This window comes from Podarcis gaigeae, assembly GCF_964106915.1.
Source record: "Podarcis gaigeae genome assembly, chromosome: 2".
Classification (NCBI taxonomy): domain Eukaryota; kingdom Metazoa; phylum Chordata; class Lepidosauria; order Squamata; family Lacertidae; genus Podarcis; species Podarcis gaigeae.
In genome coordinates, this window is record NC_139679.1 from 76,708,587 (window position 1) to 76,725,492 (window position 16,906).

At 40.9% G+C, this 16,906-nt stretch overlaps 2 protein-coding genes and 1 long non-coding RNA gene across 5 annotated transcripts in view; 1 reads left to right on the top strand and 2 right to left on the bottom strand.

The window, feature by feature from the left end:
- Window positions 1–20: 20 nt before the first annotated feature.
- Window positions 21–6,471, bottom strand: MUSTN1 (musculoskeletal, embryonic nuclear protein 1). The gene is made up of 3 exons (XM_083726896.1): window positions 6,188–6,471; window positions 1,463–1,583; window positions 21–496 (listed from the first exon to the last, which is right to left on the bottom strand). The coding sequence occupies exons 1-3, from the start codon at window positions 6,194–6,196 to the stop codon at window positions 390–392; spliced, it is 237 nt and encodes a 78-aa protein (XP_083583022.1). The 5' UTR covers window positions 6,197–6,471; the 3' UTR covers window positions 21–389.
- Window positions 6,472–7,581: 1,110 nt separating this feature from the next.
- The window catches only part of LOC310838915 (store-operated calcium entry regulator STIMATE-like), a 38,899-nt gene continuing 29,574 nt past the window's right edge, over window positions 7,582–16,906 (bottom strand). The window contains exons 5-9 of one of the 3 annotated variants that reach the window (XR_014561217.1): window positions 15,738–15,850; window positions 14,509–14,586; window positions 12,294–12,443; window positions 9,082–11,978; window positions 7,582–9,015 (exon numbers count right to left, since the gene is read on the bottom strand). Coding sequence is in view for 2 of the 3 variants with exons in the window: in XM_083726865.1 (XP_083582991.1) it covers window positions 11,862–11,978; window positions 12,294–12,443; window positions 14,509–14,586; window positions 15,738–15,850 (458 nt within the window). In the remaining variant the exon portion in view is untranslated. Of the gene's footprint in view, window positions 11,979–12,293; window positions 12,444–14,508; window positions 14,587–15,737; window positions 15,851–16,906 lie in introns of all 3 variants that reach the window. The other 2 variants (XM_083726865.1, XM_083726866.1) reach the window with 2 other exon arrangements.
- LOC310838943 lies at window positions 15,859–16,870 on the top strand. Its single transcript, XR_014561239.1, has 2 exons — window positions 15,859–16,646; window positions 16,743–16,870. It is a non-coding gene; the product is annotated as an uncharacterized lncRNA (long non-coding RNA).

Below are 16,906 nucleotides of genomic sequence, written 5' to 3' on the forward strand. Positions count from 1 at the left end.
GGAAAAAAGGTACTTAGCCATAACCAGAACCGCCATGCTTTATTGGTTTTACAGCTCAGAATTATAACCACATTTGGAACTGAGACACTGTTCTGGAACATAAAATAGAAGAGATCCATGTATGTTTGTAACAAAATTGGTCATAATAATACCAGCCTGCGCCCAATAACTACTGCTCTACTCGAATCATCCACTACGCAGCTAAGAAAGGTCAAAAAGCAAACTAGTCCCCCCCATATAAAAATAAGTGCCTTTCTTTCAAGACAAGTTCTCTTGTTAATTAGGAATTAAAGGAATTAACAGCGCAAGAAATAAGACTGGTGCATGTGAAAGCAAAATAAGGGGTTTAGTATTCCATGTATATTTGCTGCAGATCTTGAAACTGGCAGTCAGCCAAAGACACTCTTCGGAGGCTCTTCTTTGGGTTTATCAAATACCGTTTCCCCCCCTGTGCGGTCTCGGCTGAATATGGATGGTGCAGCAGAGCCAGCTTGCTCTGGAAAAAGAACCGGAGACAATTAATACCGCAGCAAGAATGCTTCACACTCAACAGCAGATGTGAAAAGGTTCCCTGAAATATACATAATGTCATGCACCCAGGGGGTCAGTGTGCACAGAAATGCTGGATACTTGGATCTCTTTGGCAGATGTGGTTTTTTAAAAAAATACAATACATTTATCTAGAGAAGTGACCTATCCTCTCCATCTTGAAAAGCTTCCCCTGAGAAGATAAGGCAGGAATATTTACCATTTAGTGTTTAATGTAGATGAACAGTTGTAGTTTTTTGGGGTTGTGTGTGCCCTGGGAGCATAGTGTTATGGCAAAAGTAACATAATCCTGCAAACATCATTATGATCATAGTATAAAACCTATCAGGGAGGAGAGAATCTTGCTGTCGTGGCTATATCTGCTAGGAAAGAAAGACCTTGTGTGGGGTAGGGGATGTTTCTTTTAATGGGGAAAGAGAAGGCCTATACTCAGTTGGCACATGTTCTGGAGAAAACGGAGAGAGAGAAAGAAAAATGTTTTTGTAACCACAAGACATTGTTGCATAAAAGGGGCACCTATTCATGGTTTATGTTTCATTTCTGATGGGATACAGCTTAGCTTTCCAAACTGTGTGTTGTGACCCGTGAGTGTGTCAGCTGTAGTGTGTAGGTGTATCGTGCGAACGCTCCCTGCGCTCCTCCCGGGGCTGGAAAGGGGTTAGCTTAACCTCCTGTTTGTAGTAAAACTGAATTACTCTATCGCGAAATGATGCATGTCTAAAAGGTGCTTCACCAACATGAAAGGCCAGTTGTAAGCAGAACTTTGATTCACATGCAGTTGGAAACATGTGCCCCTAGTATCTACTTAGCGTTGGATGTTGAGTAATCTGCTGTTTAAAGGACTATTCAAGCATCTATTCTTCCAGCTCTCAGGTTACATTATATCACAGAAAGGATCGCAGTAGACACTTACCACATTGCTTCATGACTTGGTAGGTTTTGGATTTGATTTCCTGGTTGCCAGAGAGCTTCCCTCTAGCCCCTTTGAGATCTTCTTCTTTTACTGGAGGGCGCTTCTTCTTCACAGGAGCTGGCTAAAAAGGAACACATTTGTATAAAAAGATGGAGCAGCATAACTGCAACAGAGGTAACTTGCTGCCTTATCCATTTTAAGCTACTCCATCCTATCACCTGGCCACATTCCTTCAGGTAACCACATGAAATGCTTAAGATTTTTATTTTTTTGCATTTAATGTGCATTAAATGTGCATTCTGTAGTTGACCACCTTTGTAATGTTTTATTTAGAAATCTTTAAGATAACATTTTAGTTTCCTGTTAGTTATGTTGCTTTGGATGTATACTGTATACATTATTCAGTAACGTTTTATTCTTGATTTATTTGATGTTTTAATGTAGGTTGTAAACCACTTTGAGATTCCTTCCCCCTTATAAAGTGGTATAGAAATGAAATGAATACTAGCACTACTACTACTACTACTACTACTACTACTACTACTACTACTAATAGATTTAAGCTCATTGGGCAAGGAACTTTATGTAAATTTGGGGGACTATGTCAATTGATGGTGCTGTGTAATGAGGAGAAGGTGATGTCAATGCACAAGAGTAGCTGTTGCCCATGTCCTGTCCTTAAGGATGTGTGTACAGATTGGACACTGTGTTCTACACACTGGGAAGCACCTAATATAAAAATAAACTTGATGCATTTTAACTTGCCCCAGTTCAGCTTTCTAGTGTAATTGCTTTGAAAAACAGAAGAGAGATGCTACCACTTTGTGTGCACATTTTTTGGAAGTAAATTCTATTTTTGGTTTTGTTTAACTTGGTGGTCTTGAACATATCCACTCTGAGATTTTCTCGAATGCAAAATCATTTCTCTTCGCCCATAATAAGTGGGAGGTACTCTTTTTGCTAAATCAACAATCAGGCTGGCATGTTCATCTTGGTATAGAGTAGACATAAATTGATATGGGCACAAAAACCCTCAAATTAATTGGCTTACACAATAAAGCCCTTTAAATATAGCAAAGCAAAAGATTTGTAGCAATGGAGATGTCTACATATTTAAAGAATGTGTGGGAATAGCTTGCTTCCAGTTTACTGTGGGAACCAAATAATAAAAAAAAGAAATCAGACCCCTAGGGAAGCAAAGAGCAGCGCCAGGCAAAGAACAAATTAAAGGCTGACTTTTAAAAGCTTGCTTTTCAAAAACTGTCCAGCAGCAATGGGCAGACAGGGACGGCATTCAAATATTTTGTGTTCCTCTGAACCAGGAGGACCTATTGAAGGCCTGAACACTTGGGGAGGAATACGTTGTCACGCTAGTAGGATAATTCCATCTGGCAAGCAGAAATGCTTAGGCCAAGAGAATCATTTCCCCTTTCCTCTCCCACATGCTGTTCTAGGGGTTCTCCTGACCCACATGCAAGCCAATTTGTGGGGGCACATAGGGGGAGGAGACGAGGAAGCCTTGTTGCACTAGCAAGACCCAGTTCATGGCTTCTGCTAGTGTGTCTATTTAGTTGAATCTGGCCCAGAATGGGGAACAGCCTATTTCACACTATGGCTGTAGCTCAGTGGTAGAGCATTTGCTTTGCATGCAGAAGGTCCCAGGTTCAAGTCCCAGCATCTGCAGGTGGGGCTGGGAATTTTCACTGCCAGAAACCCTGGACAACCACTGCTGGCCAGTGTAGAAAGTGTACTGAGCTCGATGAGCCAGTGCTCTGACTCAGGTCTAGTCTGCCCTTTAAAGTTGCCAAATGGTGTCTATTTTCAAAGCACTCGGTGTGACAATTATCATGTGACCGACCATTACTGTAGAGTCTTGTGGCACCTTAAAGATGAATACAGTATTTTTTGCCCTATAGGACGCACTTTTTCCCCTCCAAAAATGAAAGGGAAATGTGTGTGTTTCCTATGGGGCGAATGCAGGCGTTCGCTGAAGCCTGGAGAGCGAGAGGGGTCAGTGCGCACTGACCCCTCTTGCTCTCCAGGCTTCAGGAAGCTATCCACAAGCCTTGGGAGCCCGTGGGAGTTCCCGCTGGTATCCCCAGGCTTGTGGATAGCAGCCTGCATCCCGAAGCCTGGGGCGTGCTGAGCAGCGCACTCCGGGCTTCAGGCAAATATCCGCAAGCCTGGGGAGACCGGCAGGAAGTCGCGCCGGTCTCCCCAGGCTTGCGGATAGCAGCCTGTTCTGGGGGCTGGGGTCAGGGGAAGCTCGGGTTTCCCCCGCCCCAGCCCCGTGCCTGGGGGGGGGAAATAATTTTTTTTCTTTATTCCCTCCCCCCCAAACTAGGTGCACCCTATGGGCCAGTGCGCCCTATGGGGCGAAAAATACGGCAAATCATTGTACAAGCTTCTGTGCTTTCAGATGGTCAGTTTACTGAGTATTCATCCTGATCTGTTTGCAGAAAGGTTAGACAATGTTGGCTGTTTAATGAGCATTTATTCTGATGTGGTTGTGGGGAGGTTAGACAATGCTGTATCAAAACAAGTGTTTTCTCACAGTTCTCCGGGCATTTTCCAGCCACCTTTCTTATTGCAAAAGCTTGCTCTTTCAGGGAAGTGAGATTGTGGCAGAAGACCTACTAATAATTGTGGAAAGTGAATTTGCCAGTATGTGGCTGAACCCCCAAAATAGTGACAGCCTGGAGTTGCCCTAGAGTCCATGAAGTGGGATCCTCAGTTGCTAGTTAACAAATGCATGCATCCAATAGTGTGCAATCAATGGACTAGGGGGATTGGCTAGTCTCCTAAATGTTCCTGGTAAATCAGAATATTAAAGTCTGGCTCCTCCTTTCCAAAGCCCAGGAAGCTTCTGCCCAGATTAGGGAGGGAGGCGCGATGCCCACATGCAGGATGACAGGACATATTCCCACGCCCCATTGCCCTTAGAAGCTGGGGCCTCTGGCCCTAACTGTCTCCCTACAAAAAAATTCACTGCATGCCATTGCATGCATAATAAAAAGTGTGTCTTTTAAAGATGCCATGAGACTCTTTGCTGTTTTCGCTACCACAGATTTATAAAAGGTAAAGGTAAAAGTAAATGACCCATGGCGTTGCGGCATTCATCTCGCTTTCAGGCAGAGGGAGCCGGCGTTTGTCCACAGACAGCTTTCCGGGTCATGTGGCCAGCGTGACTAAAGCGCTTCTGGCACAACAGAACACTGTGATGGAAACCAGAGCACACAGAAATGCAGTTTACCTTCCCGCTGCAGCGGTACCTGTTTATCTACTTTCAAACTGCTAGGTTGGCAGGAGCTGGGACAGAGCAACGGGAGCTCACCCTGTTGCAGGGATTCGAACCGCCAACCTTCTGATTGGCAAGCCCAAGAGGCTCAGTTATTTAGACCACAGTGCCACCAGCGTCCCCACAGATTGATAATGCCTATAACTGAAGTACTTTTCTGCAGATCAGCCAACACCTGGCTGTTTGTCGTGCTGGCACGGCCATTCCACAGGAGCAACTCACCATGTTATAAACAACCAAATGAGTTAAAAGCAGGCCCCATGAGGTTAGGGAACTTTCAGACCTAGCCCGACCTCCTCTCCCCCATGATAGAAAAGCAGTCAACAAGCACTATAGCCCAGAGAGATCAGCAGCTCTGCTGGCATCAAGGCCATAATACGATTCCTGCCAGTGAACACATTATTTCCAGTGTTAATGAAGTGACAAATTTAGTCATGGGCAAAGCTTTCAGCCTGCAACCATTCCTGTGCTTGCCGTACCAACAATCTATCCTACCATTTATCTGAAACTGTGGCAGGGAAATGAGTGCTTGTTTAGAAGATCTTTAGTATTCCTTCAGTGAATATTTACTTTGAACAGACACTAAGCAGAACAAAATTCCTATGCACAGCCTCCTAAAGCAGCTTCTGAATAGTTGTTGCCTGTGTGCCTAATCTGCTCCAAAACTCCCTTTCGTCCTAGCCCTGACATAATTGGTTCCATTAGGAAAGCATGGTTTGCCTCCATATGATGAAAATCCCCATCTTGCCATATTTTGAAGAGCAAAAAGAGGATGCTATGACGGCCAATCAAAGCAAGTAAGTGCAATTTGTCTCAAATTCTGCTCTTGAAAAAGGGGATGCGTCCTGGAAAAAGAGAACACGTGGCAATTCGACATACAAGGCAGCTCTACACTCTGAGCCCTTGTTAGCATAATGTTCCCCTACAAAAAAACCGCCCACCTCATCTTGAAAGGTGGATAGGAAGAAAAGTTCAGCTTTACAGATTGTCCAACTGTTAACTCAAGTATTGTAAAACATTTGCCTCAACAGCAAACTTTATTCTGTTGTCAGAAGTTAGCAGAGTGTTATGTCATTAAGACTGAGCTATCATTGCTCAAGCAAAGCTGAACACGTACATAACCCCAAGATTCAAGAATTCTATAAAAATATTAGCATGTATTAAAACACTAGCCCTATATCCTTAAATGTATTCATTGATACTGGAAGGGGGAAAGCAGGATAGCAGGAGAAAGCTAAAAACACATTTTTCTTAGTCCCCAAAACTTGCTAGAATAGTTAATTGCTGAACCCAAGTTCCCAAAGCTGTGCAGCACCAACTTTGCTGATTCAGTTTGCAGCTATAGCATTAACAGAGCTGCAGATAAGCACAATGCTGACCAGTATTAATGCTAGAAAAGCAAAGGAAAAAATAAAAGCTAGTTATACCTGTGACATCGCTGCAGCACTTGCACTAAGAGTACCAGTAGTCTCCTTGTTTAAAATCCAAAGGCTGAAGTAGTCGGCTTTCTCGTAACTTTTATAGACTCTTGTGTGAGGTCAGTCTAGTGGGTCATCTTCCCAATCTAGTTCCTGGAGTGTTTGAGGTTGACACAGCCTTGATGTTGAGAGGTTTATTCTTAGCGGTGACTGAGGTTCACAGCATTTACTGAGCTGTGTGGCTGAAGCGAGAAGAACCACACAAGTGACAAGAAAAGACAGCTGGGCCAGCAGAACTATGTGGAAGTCTTGTCCTTTCTGCTTGAACAAGTACTTGTTCCAAGGGAACCCTCTGAGCCTCTATTTATAGCCTTAAAGGGCAGTGCTTTGTGTTGCAGATGCTCAATTTAGGCTGCAGTATTAGGCATACATACATAAATCTCATGGAAAGCCAGAAGGGCAGAACTAGCTGTAATGAGGGTAAAAAGGAGTCTTTCCTCCACTTCCCCATAATGTTGGAGTAGGGACACTCACTGTGGAGAAAATTTAAGTGGGGAAAATGAGGTGCTTGAACTTCCCAGTTGCTAATTCTCTTCAGCAAAAAGTCAATCTTCTGGGCCATTTTAATATCAATTTCCACTACTCTCTCCAGCTGAATTCCAAAAGCAAGAAGTAGGCCTTGCTGAGATAAGTACAGCTGAGGGGAAGGGGATATGGATGAAGGCAAACAAGCCAAAACTTCAGCTAGACAAGCTGTTGATTAGGAACTCTAATTCTGGATGGAGATATTTAACCTGTCTTAGATGATGTCATACCTTTCCTGAAGTACCAAGTATATGGTGCCTTGGGTCAAGTACTTACTTCGTTCCGGAGGTCTGTTCTTAACCTGAAACTGTTCTTAAACTGAAGCACCACTTTAGCTAATGGGGCCTCCTGCTGCCGCCACGGCCCAATTTCTGTTCTTATCCTGAAGCAAAGTTCTTAACCTGAGGTAATATTTCTGGGTTAGCGGAGTCTGTAACCTGAAGCATATGTAACCTGAAGCGTATGTAACCTGAGGTACCACTGTACAGCTTTGGGGGTTATCCTACAAACTGGCACTATCTCTGTGTACACACATGGTCTCAGTGGTTGGGAATACCTTTGCCAGCTTCAACTGCTTTGCTAACTGCAGCAACCCTACCTGGAGAAAGGGAACCAGGTCTCAGGTGTAACTCATGCACTGAGTCCATTTACATTGGACCCCCTCAGTGCTCTTCATGTGGGGCCATCTTCAATAAAATAGTTAAGAAATGACCATTGGGTTACCAGATTCAACCCCTTTGTAGTATCTGCTACCGCCAGTTAACTGTATCTTAAATAAATCCAATATGCAGGTAATGAAGTGAAGAGACCTAGGGAAATTTTTTTTATTAAGTCAAAACTTTATTGTAAACCATGATTTAGGTACATAACATTCTTTCCATTTTAATGAAACACCATAAGTTAAACATGATCCGGAGGACATCTTGACTTGCATTTTTAACTTTAAGGGACCTACTTTTAATTCGAATCCCAGATGCACCCAAAAATCCTAATCGCAAAGAGTATCCCTTAAAAAACCAAAAACACATTTGCTTTGTAAAACCATAGTAATTTCCTGTCATTTAACCGGAAACTTTTACAAAAGTTTTGATGTATTGCAAGTTTCCTATCGGCCGATGTGGCTGGTTTTGTTGCCTTCACCACCACACTGCTTTTGTATGGATGCTGCGATCTGCAATTAGCCATGCACAGGGGCGAAGATGCCCAGATTTCAAAATAGGAAATGTTAAGGCTGAACAGCCCTCCTCCCACCGCTTTCCTTCCAGCAAGGCATAGCTGGAAACCAAGCACATGCTTGTGAGGGGAATGCCTTTGGAACACTTTGCATTGCTGTAGTTTGGTTGACACATCAACGAGTATGAGGTCTTTTCCCTGAAGAGAAGCTTGTTACACATTTTTTTTTCAGTAACATTAACACACAGCATTTCATTTAAAGATAGTATGGGAGACACTAATATGTTTAATGAAAATGATGACAACATAACCACCACAGGATGTCCCAAATAATTATGTCGGGCACATGATATCATGCACAGTCAATGAGGCAAATCATGGTCTGTTTCATTTTTGGACCTCATCCATTTGGCAAGGGGAAACTGATAGTCTCTCCATTGAATTCAGCACACGGTACTATTTTTGTTTTAAGCGTAGAAAGAACTGGACCACATTAGTCACATTAGAATCAGGTTTCTCAAGCACAGACTGAAGTACACTTTTTGGTGACAAGATCTTTACAAATTGACCTTCAGAGTTCCACTTAGGTTTTGCCTACTTCCTCTGCCCTCTTCAAACTGCCACAACTCAATGAAGAGCAAGCCAATACACCCAAAATCAATTTAAGTGCAAGCAAAAATGCAGCACTGTAAAGAACAAAACACAGCCAATTTCAGCTAGGCTGTATCCTGCCCCTGCCCCCATTCAAAATTATTGTTCCTTTATTCTATTGCACCTTTCCAAAAGTAATTAGTTTGTTTTACAGAAGAGCTTAGACCAAATTCAAGCCATTCTCCAACTTCTTCACATGTTAACTTTGACGTGATGTAGCAATGACCACTAGCTTTGACAGCTTTATGGATGTTTACAGACAACTGATCTAACAGCTGTGACAACCATGCGGGACCTCTGTATAGAAGCAGTGTGTACCTCTAAATACCAGCTACTGGGGACTTGACAGCAGAAGGCCATTAATTTGATGTCCCGCGTAACAGCTAGAGCAGCCTTTCTCAACATTGGGTCCTCAGACATTTGTTGGACTACAACTCCCAGCATCCCTAGCCAGCAGGGCCTGTGGTCAGGGATTATGGGAGTTGTAGCCCAACAACAAATGGGAAGCCAAGGTTGAGAAAGGCTGGCCTAGAGGAATCTGACTGCTGTGGGAAACATAGATCTAGATGCGACCCACAAAGGCAATTTTTATTGTTCTTAAACGTGGTCCATGCACACTTATTGACATCTGAGCATTTTAAACCCATCTTTGGCCAGTACTGCTTCATCATGTCAAGCTGCAAGACACAAAAAGCACCATGAAATACAACAATGCAGCAAAAAAGCTGAACAGAGTACCCTTTATTCTTTAGGTTTTTGAATTAAGCTGCTCTCCAATGCCTCATGCTATTCAATAAAATGGTAAATCTGAGGTCTCCTCCAAGTTGGAATATTTAACACAATTAAGGCTTTGGGTTCATTTTTTACAATTCCCCATCCCAACACTGTTTAAAACAGACATTTCATGTAACTGAAGCCACAGGAAGAAATGAAGAAAGTTAAGCTTTTGGATTTAGTCAGCTAGGTATTATTAAACTGAAAAATAAATAAATGGTCTACGGTTTCATCTCGGTTTGTTTCACTAGCTCAGGTAAAGTAAGTTAAATTGACAAATCATATCCGTATCTGCCATTCTGCAGAAATGAGATGCCATCCACACAATTTTGAGTCCCTGAATGAACTTTTAAAAATAGATTACAAGTATGGACCACCCCATCGGCACGGGGACCCAAGCATGAGGGAGAGGAGAGGTGCTTTAATCCTTTTCCCTCTGCTGTGGCCCCAGTCCAGAGGGCAGTCCATGCATGTTATTTGCATATAAATCTTACTGAGGATAAGGATGTCTTAAATGTCATAATAAGGATGTCATAAACATCTAATTTGTCCCCAAGAATCTCACAAAGGCGTGATGGAACCTGCCTTCAGGTGTGATTCTTGACAGAACAGACATTTCCCCGCCTCCTAACAGAGGCTTTGCTTAACTTTATATTGAGATAAGCATCATTTCCCTTTGTTTTCAGCCTGAACACCAACATGTAACAATGTATTGCAGATATGATGTTGTGCAAAATAAACAACCCCCACCATTCATTATGTAGTTCCGAAATGCATCGCCCATTAAGATGCTTCTTATGGGCAGCTGGGCAAGTGAGGCAAATGTCACTCCCCTCAGAACTACCGCCATTAAGCTAGCAAAAAGCAACAATGGAGCCTTGCATTCTACCCCCCAAAGTCCAGTGATATCCCCCAACACCAGCTGCCTGTGTAGCCGACCACATTTAAGACAGACTACACATATAAAAACTGTAAAAAAATATATATGAAAAGTCCGAGCTCCTGTCGTTGAAAGTGTTGTAAGGCTTGAAATACAGTTTGATATTCAGATACCATAAATTACAGATTTGCACCCCCCCCTTCTTATTCTGAAAACACTTTTGCTGTTTTGTTGTAACAAAGATTTAAATGAGCATGGAAAACTACCAAACAGTGACTAGCATCAAAATAAGTCGTGGGCACCAAATCAGGTAGGCAAGTATTCCATTGACAAGAGAGATATTCTCAGTTACCATAGGATAGCAGAACAACAAAAGCAGCAACTACCATGATGTTGTATTTAATGGTTGAGTATATGCATTAGGTGCTGTTACCTCTGGCCTTATTTTGTTCTTAGGAAATTGAGGAATGAGTTACTGCTAAAAGTGATCAGCACACTTTGTAGCAGTAAGAAACACTCTAAGGAAGAACAGAATTACAAATCCTGTTACATCACTATTCATAGCTGTCGATCACATGAAGGCCCAACTGTTATCGTTTCAAAGGAAAGATTGTAATATCATATATATAGAAAAGGAATGTTGCTTCAGATTTGGAATAGTTGAGATATGGGCTCAGAAGACTTGCAAGCACTTAAGAAACCAACATTACTGAAGTCTCTAAAATATTCAGCGACAAATAGAATTGCCAATTATTGTTGCTTTTATGCTAATGTGCACAGGACCATGTATACACCAAATGGTCTTCAGGTCACAGAAGTGACCAGGGATTTAATCTGCCAACTACTTGCTGCCTTTCACTGTGTTTTGGTTTAGCCAGGCTTGCGCAGATCTCCCATTCAAGGCCATGTGTAACTAGTAGCCACTTGGCCACCATTTCCCTTTGTCACACGACTCTCCTTTATATGACAGACACAATGAAAAAAAAATTATTTTTGCTGCAAGTTTTTGACCTTTTCACCACACACAGAAAGTAACAACATAATTTTCTTTGACAAACACAATCCTTAAATACCCCAGTATGAAAATATAACTTAAATATAAAAGTTCAAATAGGTTAGAGGAGCTTTGGGGTAGGGGGGTGGGGCAACTTTGACAGCCAAAAGTACCCTTAAGAAGTAAAGTTACATAAGAATATTAAGTTACGATTTGTAACTGCAAAACTATTCTGTCCTAGGAATATGTTGCAAAAGCCTTTTTTTTTTTTTTTTTTTTTTAGTAATAAAACATACTGATTCAAATGTTGTTAATCCAACGTCTCTCTCATAATATCGTTCAGGAACCATAGCAGAAACAATGGTGCTCTATGGCGCCTTTTTCAAAAGGGTTGCGTACAAATCGCCTTGGTAACAAGAATTTTTCCACCCATGATGAAAAGGTACTCTTGCATATTTGGTCAGTGTTTCCATAGTGCAACTGAACAGGTAGCTTTCCCCACTATCCATGTTCTGTTTCTTCTGAGTCAGTTTCCAGGCAATAAGCATAGTGTTGCCAAGTGAAAAATCCACTGTCCGTAGAAGCATCTGTCACAAAACCTGCAAATGTGCAGGCCACAGAATCTGTCATACAGGCAGACCAAATCGATGCTTCTTTTTCTTTACAGGCTTTAAGTTAGTCAATCTCCGAAGATCCTCCTCAACATCTGATTCTTCCATTTCATCGTCTGCTGAAATTAGGATCTATAGGCAAAATTTTGACATGCAATTAGACAGAACTCGTATTTATTTTCCCTCACTCACCCAAAAGTATCTTCAAATGCAAACACACTTTTATAAGGGGGAGAGGGAAGTGTTGTAAGCTAAACAAGTAGTATGTATGACTCACTTGGGTCTTTAAGTAACTGTTAACCTTGCCCTTTATCAACACCGCAAAAAGGAGTAGATACAGTACCGTTATTGGAATAAAAGCAAAAACTAAAGTTACATAAGGTTGCACTATCACTCCCTTCCCATATGCTTACTGTAAACTATAGGAATAGCAAATGCAGAACTTGCCTCTGACTCAGACTCTTCGTGTGAGGCTGCTCTCCTGTATCGAACTTTGCTTCCATTCCTTGAATCCTGCCCAGCTTCTTTTTCTTCAAGTTTAGCTTTTGTTTTCCCTTTCTTCATAAGGAAGTTATCAACTACCCAGAACATGAATGCCTGTTACGATGGAGAAGTCAATGTTAAGTGCCATCTGTCATTCAATCTATAAGACAGCAGTCATATTTAAGGGACTTACAGTAAGGACTCTCTATCATCTATCATCTATCTATCTATCTATCTATCTATCTATCTATCTCTCTATCTCTCTATCATCTATCTATCATCTATCTATCATCTATCTATAATCTATCTACACACACACACACACACACACAAAGTTAAATGGGCCACCAAGAATGCTGAGCACCTTACACTTGTGTTCAGCAGCTTCAATTATAAAGAAAACATGAAGGAGATGTTTCAAACAGGAGTAGTCAACTTGGTGCCCTCTCAGATGTCGTTGGATTCCAAATCCCATCAACCTCAGCTTTCCTGGTTGATGGCTAGGGATGATGGGAGCTATAGTCCAGCAACATCGGGAAGGTACCTCATTGGCAACCCAGGTGTAGCACATTTCCCTACTTGCTTAGAAAATAAAAAATTGGTTTTAGTGGATTAGCATATACAACAAAAACTCATTTCTATGTAAGAATTCTTATACTCGCAGTGAATGTTCACATTTCTCCTGTATAATTACTCAGCAGGTAAGATAATGCAAAGAAAAAACCCAGAGTGCTACCAAGACAACAGAAGGACTAAAAAACTATCCACTTTTACATTTAGCAAACATTTATTTAAATTGTGTGCCCTCTGATGTGGCTCATGATTGAAAAAATAAAGAGTGGCAGACAGATTGACTGGAAATATGTGCCAGCTTCAGATTTGGTATTCACTGAAGACTCTGAGTTAGGACTTTGCTGCACTTTGAAGTGTTTTGCTGAATATTGATTAGATTATCCTTTAAATGTTTTAGTCACACATGTTATCAGACGTGAGATACATGAGATGGTGACCCATCTATTATAAATGCTGCTTCTGAAAAGATCAGCTGCACAAGGCTGCACATATTTCATTTATGAAAGATATTTATCTGAGTGCAGCAATCGGAGCACAGCGGTGTATAAAAGCACCCTGTTGTTCTCCTGACTTGAGGCAAGATCTTACTTTTGACATACAAAACCTTATTCAATTTGTGCCTGGTGCAAAACTGCTTCCTCTTTTAAAATATTTCAAGAGCGAAAAGCCCCATGTCCACCTACACTGTACACAGTTGTTCCCTTGGGCCACTTGAAAAGTCAAATGGTGGTCAAGTATTTTAAAACTGTAATTGTAACGGAGAAGCACATGAAATACAAAATACAGCTAGTTAACTTATGAAATAATGGCATTAAATAACAAAGTATCGTAATTATTCATAGCTCCCAATGTTGTGTAAATATAAGTGCATATTAGCAGTATGGCAATAATATTTAATGCTGTATTGTTTTTAACACTCGATTGGGAGTCGCCCGGAGTGGCTGGGGAAACTGTAAAGAAAAAGAAGCATCGATTTGGTCTGCCTGTATGACAGATTTATCATTATTATTATTATTATTATTATTATTATTATTATTATTAAAGATACTGTTTGGCACAAAAAGCAAATAGTCCTACACTTAGCAATGTGGTTATTGTTTAGTGTGCATCTGCATGTACTTCCAACGGAACATGTGCAGATCTTCAGGAGCCTTTACTTGTGTAAGAAAAATGCCCCTATAAAATCAGCACGCTTAGCTTCACGGAGTAGTTGAACACAGTCAAAGAACAGACAAGCAGCTCAAATCAATTTATGTGCCTCAGTATGAATAGGATTAAAACTAATTTTTAAAATGATTTCTGATTATTCCCTACTTTTGAAAGCAAAGAGTGTGTATATGTTGTGTGTGTGGGGGGGGGGTTGGCTTCCCACTTATCCATTAATGTTCTTACAATCACCATAATGGAAGAGAAATCACTATTTCTTTGAAGAGGATTTAGAAATGATAAAAAAATTGATACCTGTCCTACAACTAAATGCTATGTTCAAAGCCAATTAACCTTTTACATTTATGTTCCGTCAAGTGCCACTGCAATGTATTTGCACTCCCAAGTATAAATATTTTTAAACACACTAAATATCCAGAAAATGTTTGTTTATACCAACATTTACAAAGAAGGGGACTATTAGCATGACAATAGCCAGCTCCAACTGAGGATTCTTTATAGGATTCAATACAGCTACCTGCAAAGAGAGAAAGAAGCACATTAATATTATGGAATTACATACATGTACAACTGAGTTTTCAGGTTATCTTTTTTCACTGTATGTGGTATCAAGTTAAAGGGACGTGGGGTTGGGAAGAGCTGAGGGGACAGAAATGAAATAGGTTTTTACTAAGTGAAATCCAACATTACGTGACTGAACTCTTTTCAGAGCATGAGGGGGCTGCAAGGAAGGAAAAGATGGTGAGGTCCTCTTGCAGGAGTGGAAGTCTGTTCCACTCATGTACAGATACCATCAGATGCATCCTATAGTATAATGACGATACTAGGTTTGTTCTTAAACGATGTTAAGATGTGTACCTATTTCACTAGGGCCTGAAATAAAAAATTGAACATTAAACATATCCAGACACTTTATTGCTTTAATCCACAATGATTAAAAAGCACTGTTGGTCAGCAACAAGTGTATTTTGAAATAAATGGCCTAGGAAATACTATTCAAAGCCCTGAATACTGTTAGCTCCAAGAACCAGAGACCTCTGCATCTGGAACTTCTTTATACGAGGCAGACTGATAGTTGCAGACCTTGCAATTTTCTAGTCAGCCTCATGAAAGCAGAATTCAGAAAAAGGATAAAACTGGAAAAAGAGGGATGGTGGAAACTGTATGTAGTTGCAGCATGTCACCTGCTTCTAGATTACCAAGTGATCTATTAATTTTTCAGCACTTTAATATTTATATGCTTGGCACTGCCTTAGAGTCTATGATAAGATCCTACTCTCTATTTGGGAGTCTACCATCACATATACTGATTTTAGCCGACAATGTCATACCCAGAGAAGTCCCACTGAAGTCAACTGACTTAAGCCTGCCATTGATTTCAAGCAGTCTACTCAGAATACGACTTAGTTGAAAGAACCCAAGATAATAAAGTGTAACTGAAGCATCTACTCAGCAGGACAGAAGGAAGGTTTTTGAATAAATGGTTATTCATACCCTACAAATGCAATATGGTATCTTACTATTAAGGCTTAGCCACCACAAATATTTTCATTAGGTCAGTTGTTATCACTGGACTAGTCTCACTGAATTAAATTAAAGCACTGGTTACTATATGGTCTGTCTAACTATCTCTCTATCTATTAAACATATGTATATCAAGACTCAAACCTCTTTCCACTGAGGTATTAGGAGAACTATGATGATGATGGTTTTCTCAAACATCATGATGACTATGTACAATGCACACTGGCCCACCCAAGCACTGCACTGAAGGGGGTCACCTACAAAACAAAACACAAACGGTTAGCAAGCAAGCAAGCAAGCTTAAATCGCATCTGAGTAGCTAGGAAGACACTAAGAAATCTTGATTCTTGGTTGTCCCTTATTTGGAAACAAAACTGTTTAATCTCATTCTAAGACAGATTTACACGATTTCGAAAGTTGAAACTGAACACACACAAAGGTGGAAGCATTCATTTCTCATGTGCCCTGAGGGCTCCTCTAATATTCTGTGTTTACATAATGAACCTACCCCTAAACAAAAAAACCCACCACCTTTCATTTTGTGTCCTGTGTGGCAAATGGCTGCATCTTCTAATCAAAACTTAAAATGTTATATATACACTGTCTCTGGACTGAGCAAACGAAAAACGAAAACTAACCTCCTGTAATAGTGAATAACCAGTGACTGTTACAAAACACCAAACAGCTAACTGCAATAGCACTTATAAATTTTTTTGGAAAAAAGACTCTTCACGTTGTCTGTGCCTTCTTATGACACATGCATGTTCAGCCTAATGCTGAAACCTTTCACCAAATCATCAAGGGTGCTGCCCATTCCTTCAAAGTTGTTAGCAAAAATACTGAAAGGTAATGGACCCTTCACTAAACTTCTGCAAAATGTCACTGGGTAGCTTTTCACAGTTTAGTGCCCATACAAATGAGCCACTATTCTTCCTCTATGGAGGTCAAATCCGGGATTCGCAGCCATGACTTCAAAAAAGAAGGCTTATAAGAAATGAGGAGACTAGTAAAAAGAAAGTTCAAAAGAGTCAAAGCTCTCTAGAATACTTGAAGGTTATTCAAATCCATAATAACATAGCTGTCAACTTTCCCCCTTTTTAAGGGAAATTCCATTATTCCAATAGGATTCCTCGCAAGAAAAGGGAAAAGTTGACAGCTATGCATAATAATTGAAGCTCAGCTGCAATGTATGCCCTAGATGTGGAAAGTGCCATCAAGCTCAGGAAGACACCAGCATAGTGAATGAGCAGTGTCAAATATACCAGAGGGCATTCCCCCAGAAAAATGGAAGCCTTGACGCAATGAGAAGAAAA

What these genes read in the sequence shown, in the direction of transcription:
- MUSTN1 (XM_083726896.1), bottom strand. An exon ending in CCAAGTCATGAAGCAATGTG is followed by an intron (nt 497 to 1,462) that starts GTAAGTGTCTAC and finishes TTCTTTTTCCAG; the next exon opens with AGCAAGCTGGCTCTGCTGCA.